Here is a 6,828-nt window from a genome sequence, read left to right on the forward strand (position 1 = left end):
GCAGGCCAAAGTCAAAGGGTTAATAAGTTGCCTGCCCGCTGTTTAAGAACTTTATTAGTGCCATGAGCCCCCATTCGCATGGCCCCTTCTAATGCCATGGACCGTGGGCAATTGCAATTGCCATGCACGAAATTAGCAATTAAATTGCTTGAATAAACAGCCAAACGGCTTTTGCCCACGAACGGATGAGCAGCTGACGAAATGTGTTTGGGGTGTTTGGGGGAAGTGCCTAAACTAAACTCTGTTCAAGTTTGGGCAACTAGAGAATGAAGCCTGAGGAGCATGCTGTTATCAGAGGCGCCACACTCGGCAACATGAATGTATGACATTATTCTTTGGCAATGCGCAATTAACTTTTTGGCGTAATTAATGCCGACTCTAATTATGGTTAATCATGCTCAGCCTGGCACAAGCAGCAATATATATGAGCAGCAATTAAAATCAGCAACATGCCAACTCAAACACGCTCATACATATTTAAGCGACTGCAATGACACTAGCTGAAAGCGGAGATATGTGGCAAGCGACAAATGTTCTGTGAGTGAGATGCAAAAATTTATCTAGGGTTTTTCTTTTTTGTTAATTATATATTATGATATATTAACAGAAGACATTGGAGTAGTAAAAACAGAAGTGTTGCTAGTTGTAATGCCACAAGTAGTAAAAATAGTAGTAAATGTACTTGTTGTTGTAATTGAAGTAGTAAAGAGTATTCGAGTAAACGTAGTAACAGTAATTGTAAAAGTATTAGCGAAAAAGCAGTAACAGTGGCAGAAGATATGATAATATACATATGTAGTAGCAATAGTGTTAACGGTAGTAGTCAAGTTTAGTGGTAGTATGTGTAGTAGTAGGTGTAGTAGCAGATGTAATAGTAGGTGTAGTAGTAGGTGTATTAGTAAGTGTAGTAGTAGGTGTGGTAGTAAGTGTAGTAGTAGGTGTACTAGTAGGTGTAGTAGTATATGTAGTAGTATATGTAGTAGTATATGTAGTAGTACATGTAGTAGTATATGTAGTAGTATATGTAGTAGTATATGTAGTAGTACATGTAGTAGTATATGTAGTAGTATATGTAGTAGTATATGTAGTATTAAGTATTGTAGTTAGTATATGTAGTAGTACATGTAGTAGTATATGTAGTAGTATATGTAGTAGTATATGTAGTAGTATATGTAGTAGTACATGTAGTAGTATATGTAGTAGTATATATAGAAGTATATATAGTAATATATGTAGTAGTATATGTAGTAATACATATATGTAGTAGTATATGTAGTAGTATATGTTGTAATTATGTAGTAGTATATGTAATAGTGGGTGAAGTAGTAGATGTGGTAGTAGGTTTAAAAGTAAAAGTTGAAAATGTAGTAGTAGGTAAAGTAGTAGATATCAGCAGTTATTATAGTAGTATCAAAAGAATTTTTAGAAGTAGGAATAATAATAGTAAAAATGTGTCATCAGTACTGTCGATGAAAGTTGTAGCAATAATAGTAGGAACGGTGAGCCGTAGTGAAACTGTTTGCATTAAGTGAAATAGTAGTAAAAGTTTAAAAAAGATAAAGATACTCACAGAAGTCTAATGCTGAAAATAGTATTATATTTATTTAGTAGTATTACATAAAAGTAAAGTAAAGAATTAAGCTCTACTTTCCTTTACAATTTTTACGCGCTTCGAAGTCAAAGAATTGTTACGTGTCATAATTAATTGTACCATTATAAGCCATTGTCATTTGTATACAAGCAATACATAATACATATACATATATATATGTACATGTATATATCTGTATATATATGTTTGTATTTTATGTGTAAGCACATGTTTAAAAGCTGCGCCATCTTGAAATAATCTTTAGAGAACACACGCACAGCAGACAAAACAACAACGATTCGCTGTCAGCCATTATTTGCCTGCCAACCTTCCGATTTCGGATGCCCCCGCTCCCCTGCCGCTCCATCAGCCTCCACTCACTCGCTGCTCAGGCAACAATCAGACAAGCAGGCAGATGGAGCTGCTTCTCTGTTTCAGCTTCAGGCTCGACTTGGCTCGTTGGCATCATTCTCCATCATTTAGTTTGTCAGTATGCGGCAGCTTCATCATTATTATTCCGGTTTTCGTTGCCCGTTGTTGTTGTTGTTGTTGTTGCTGTTGCCTGATTCGTTTAGTGTTGTACAGAGAAAGTCGTCATCGTCATCATGAAATGCTTGTTGTTGTATTTTTGCCCTAGGTACTTGTCTTTCTTAACTCATTGCGTTGGCAATAAATCTTCTGGGCCTCTTATCTTGGCACGCACAGTTTTTGGGGCCTCGGACGTTGGTGTTCGACTCTGGCATCATTGCGCTTCGGCCGGGTAAACTAAATGTATGGCACCTGCTTAGCCATTGTCATTAGAACTGGGTCTTCACTGAAATTTCAATTTGCAAACACTTTTTACGAGCCATCGCTGCTGCAGTGGCAATGGCATTCGCTTTAGGGCTCATTAAATGCAAATGAAATATGAGCCAAAAGCCAAAATAATTCGCAACTTATAAACATGCTGCCCGAAAATAAATAAACCCAGCTCGCATTGTTGTGGCCAGGCCCAAGCCATTTACGAACCCAACCGAGCCGGACCTCAGCATGTCTCGACGTCTTGGTCTCCAAGCACATGTTGCCCTTTAGGGCAGCAAAAAAGGGCGCACATAAAACACGACACCATTTTGTTGTGCTTATTGTTGTTGTTATTGTTGATGTTGCCGTTGCCATTGCTGTTGCTGTTGTTTTTGCTATTCCTGGGGCCGCTTTATTTATTTCAAATTTACTTTTGGCCATTTTATGTTGGCAAATTTTGACCTAAAAATCATAAAAATTGTAATCAAAATGCAGCCGCGCGCACAATTTATGACCAGAGCAAGCCGGAAGCAATATGAGCGAGACAAAAGGCGAAAGAGAGAGGGAACGAGAGTGGTTGGGCAAGTTCTAATAATGTCTAAGCGCGAGTCCAGGCCGGCAGCTCGAAGCTTGAGGCTCAGCGCTTATGGCTTTTTAATGGTGCCGTGTGTCGGTTTTGTGGCAAATAAAATGGCGCACATTAAAAGCATGTTACGAGTAGCAGGCACGATGTAGCCATAGCTATAGCTGGAGCCAGCAAATGTAGGAGCAGCAGCCGTGGCAGCGGCAACTGCATTGGCTGGCTGCCCCACACAACCACTTGGCATGCTATATTGAGGTCATGCATCGTAGCGTTGGGTAAATAAAAAATACATAAAAATATTTTACGAGTCGAGGCAAATGCTAAGGCAGGACTAAGTCAACGAAATGCAATAAAAATGCCTGGCAAAATAAAATTGACAATATTGTCATGTGCGAAGATTTGAGAGAAGCAACAACAACAACAACAACAGCAACAGCAGCAGCAGCAGCAACATCAATGTGAGCTACAAAATGAGTAAATTTTAATTTACTTAAAAGGCATAAATAAAAATCATTTGAGTATGGCATTCGGTCTACTCAACAGCCGCCCTTTAGCTCCACACTCGACTCGACACGACTCGACACGACTCGACTCGTCTCGACTCCTGCATGCTGAGTGTGGAGCCAATGATTATTCTGGGTTTTGTCATTTCAATTCGCATTATCCTTTGCACTTATTTTACTACTTTGTGCGCTGCTTTGCCTCCGCCGCCGTACCCCACTTTTCACTGCCAGCCAATTTATACAGATCTAGCTCTGTGTGTGTGTGTGTGTGTGTCTGTTAGGGTGTGTTTGCGTAATGGCGGGTGTGTAGTCGTCGTCGTCGTCGTCGTCGTCGTCGTTGCCGTTGTCGTTGTCGCTGCCGTCTGCCGAGTAACTCGCATTGTCATTGTGCAAATAAAATATGTCACGACTCGCCCACTCCAGAGCTGCGTGCCCGCTATCCCTGGCAGTACTTTGTGTGCCTCTCCCCAGCCGCTGCGACCTTCTCCTTCACTAAAACCGAAACACGCCCCCTTGCTGCAAGTGTGTGAGTGTCTGTGTGTTTGTGTGTGGGTAGCTATCTAACCTTTTGTTGCCCATTGTAGTCATTGTACACCACACACAATGAGCCACACTATCGGCTGCTTGTTTCTTTTTCCCTCTATAGTAGCTATGAAAATCGCTTTTATATAAACTTGAATGAACGAGCGCCGAGAATGTAAATTGGATACAGAAATTGTTACATTTTCGTACACTCACACACACACACATGCAGTGAAAGAAGTCTAAATAACTAGATTGTAAAGCGCTACTGATGCAATACAAATTTTTATGGAGTTTTCTTCGCCCAGTTTCTATAAATATACTATCTGAAAATAACTAGAGTCAACTATTTATTTAGCTGTAGGTTTTGATAAAAAATTTGGATCTCAGTTGAGATATTTTTTGTTTTATTTTATAAAAATTTCAGCATCCTGTGTTTACCTAACATCCTAACAGTTCCATTATATAGTTTATCGATAACCTGATAATCGATTCCTCTAACAAATTGCAGATATACCTATATGTACATACATATATGTATGTATGCACATTTATTAATCAACTCCTCAACACTTTTTCATTCCATAGACCATTGCGCTGCTCCCTTGACTTTTTCCATTTTGCGCTTCATCTTCATCATTTTCCATCTGGCCAAAACAATTCGCTTTTCACCTTCTACCCAAAACTAAACAAAAGCTAAAATCCAAATCCATGATTTCAGCTACCAAATCCTTTTCAAAGCTGCAACCAGGTGAAAAATAACAAAATATGTTTTTATTTCGTCTTCGCTTTTTTTTTCATTTTTTTTTTATATCATTTTTGTACATTTTTATAAAATGTTTTTGGCGCAAACTAAACTGACACAAGCGCACACACACACTCACACAGACGTGGGGCAACTGTAAAAGACATTTTCCGCTTGCCTGCTGTTAGGTGTGTGCATGTGTGTGTGTGTGTGTGTGTGTGTACATCGAGTGCTTTTTGGCTAAATGCGAAATCGATTGGAAAACAATTTCCAATTTTTAAAGAATTATCGCCGCCATATTCGCGCGTGCTATACTAAATCACACATAAGCAACCTCTAAATCTGCTACCCAGCACTCACACACACACACACATACACACGCAGAGGGCGAACAAACCTTTTGGCGCAGCTTTTCCTTTTTGGCTCGTTTATTTCTTTTTTATTTCGCTGCTTCTCGTGGCAATATTTTCCATTTCATTTTCTGCGCGGTTTGGCTTTGGCTGCATGGCTGACTGCGTCTCTGCGTGTGTGTGTGTGTGTGCGTGTGTAGGTTATCTTTACCGCAATGGCAGCATTACATAGACCATTCCACATACATATTCATATACATATGCATTCATATATACGTATGCGTGTATGTATGTACGTAGTATATAGAGACAACCCGCAGCCATTTGCTTTTATGTACCGTTGGGTTATTGCACCTTTGACTTTGAGTTGTTGCGAATTTTTTTCCCTTTTTGCCCTCTTCGCTTTTTTCCGTTTTTTTCGTTTTTGGGCCACGTTTTTGTTGTCACCCACGGGACACCCAAGAGCCGCTTAGCGAACGTAAGTAACCATTTCACATGTGCCGTTTATTGTTATTTCTTTTTAACCAAGCGTGTGGCAGAGCTGAAAGCAGCCGCAAGTATTTCCTAATCAGGTTTTAACTACTATGTAATGGGATTCTGAGACTTTGGCATCGTTCTCAGCTGTGTGTGCGTGTGTGCGAGTGTGTGCGAGTGTGTGTGTGTGGCAGCAAGGTGCCAAATGGTAATTTACATGGATTCCGTTGAGATACCCAACGAATTGAATTGAAAGCCAGAGCAAAGCTAGCGCTAATGTATTGTAGATTATGCCAAATCCCGCACAGTTTTTATGCCACACGCATGTGCATTAAGATCTGGATTGATGCCCCAAGGCCTCCCGTTAGCCACATTGGATTCTTTCAACAGTTTTTATACAATGCTGCTGCTTGGGCTGCTCCTTGGACTGAAGCGCACATAGCGGCGCATACGCCGCTTCTCCAGAAACAGCCTCAGCTCGAATAACAGATTCAGCAGCACGACGCTCGCCATCAGGACGACAATAAACGCGGCAAAGATGAGCAGGAACCAGTGAAAGTAACAGGACATCGTCACAGGTCGTCGCAGCCAGCCATCCCAGCTGCCAGTACAGTGCTCGGCCACACATCTGCCCACCGCATTCCGTATGCAGCCCTTGGCACAGCATCCGTTCGGACTGAGCTTGCCGCAGGCAGCCAATTCCACAGTCGATAGGCTGCAGTTCACCAACTGCCCCAGCACAGGCGCCATGAGCTGACCCATCGCCAGGAAGACCAATAGAATGCTCAGCATTATGACAGATATCGTTGGAGTATCGAGTCTGAACTGTGATCCTCTATTAGTATAGCCAGTATTGAATTGCTGTTTTGGCTACTGATTCATGCTGCAATTTGTAGTGAGCGTATCGAAATAACTATATCTACTGAAAATTCAGAGGTAGCTAAGGCCGAACTACATTGATTGATTTTGATTATAATTTCAAAGAACTATAGCATAATAAAAGAGAATAATTTTGGTTAAAAATAATACTTTAGTTTTATAGAACACTAATACTAATAGAACATATCATAAATAGAACATATCTCTGCAATTACTCAGTTCATCTGTGAATCGTTGCAACCTAGTAGATAATAATATTATCTAATTATATATTATATAAAGATATTAATGAAATTTTCATAATATTTATCTAAATTCTTCACAGCTTCAATCTAAGCACTATATATACCTTAAGTATGTACATATAAATTATTGCCGTTCATTCGGCATTATCGATAGTC

At 40.1% G+C, this 6,828-nt stretch overlaps 1 protein-coding gene across 1 annotated transcript; it reads right to left on the reverse strand.

Moving 5' to 3' along the window:
* Nucleotides 1–5,557: 5,557 nt before the first annotated feature.
* LOC108660179 (uncharacterized) lies at nt 5,558–6,507 on the reverse strand. The gene has a single exon (XM_018113481.2). It carries the CDS (start codon nt 6,338–6,340, stop codon nt 5,942–5,944), a length of 399 nt encoding a protein of 132 aa, XP_017968970.1. The 5' UTR covers nt 6,341–6,507; the 3' UTR covers nt 5,558–5,941.
* Between the last annotated feature and the right edge of the window lie 321 nt (nt 6,508–6,828).

Source organism: Drosophila navojoa, chromosome 2, assembly GCF_054131105.1.
Source record: "Drosophila navojoa isolate 15081-1374.11 chromosome 2, UAZ_NAV_1.0, whole genome shotgun sequence".
NCBI classification, from domain to species: domain Eukaryota; kingdom Metazoa; phylum Arthropoda; class Insecta; order Diptera; family Drosophilidae; genus Drosophila; species Drosophila navojoa.

Coding starts and splice junctions, on each gene's coding strand:
- LOC108660179 (XM_018113481.2), bottom strand. CDS start 6,340: ATGCTGAGCATTCTATTGGTCTTCCTGGCGATGGGTCAGCTCATGGCG.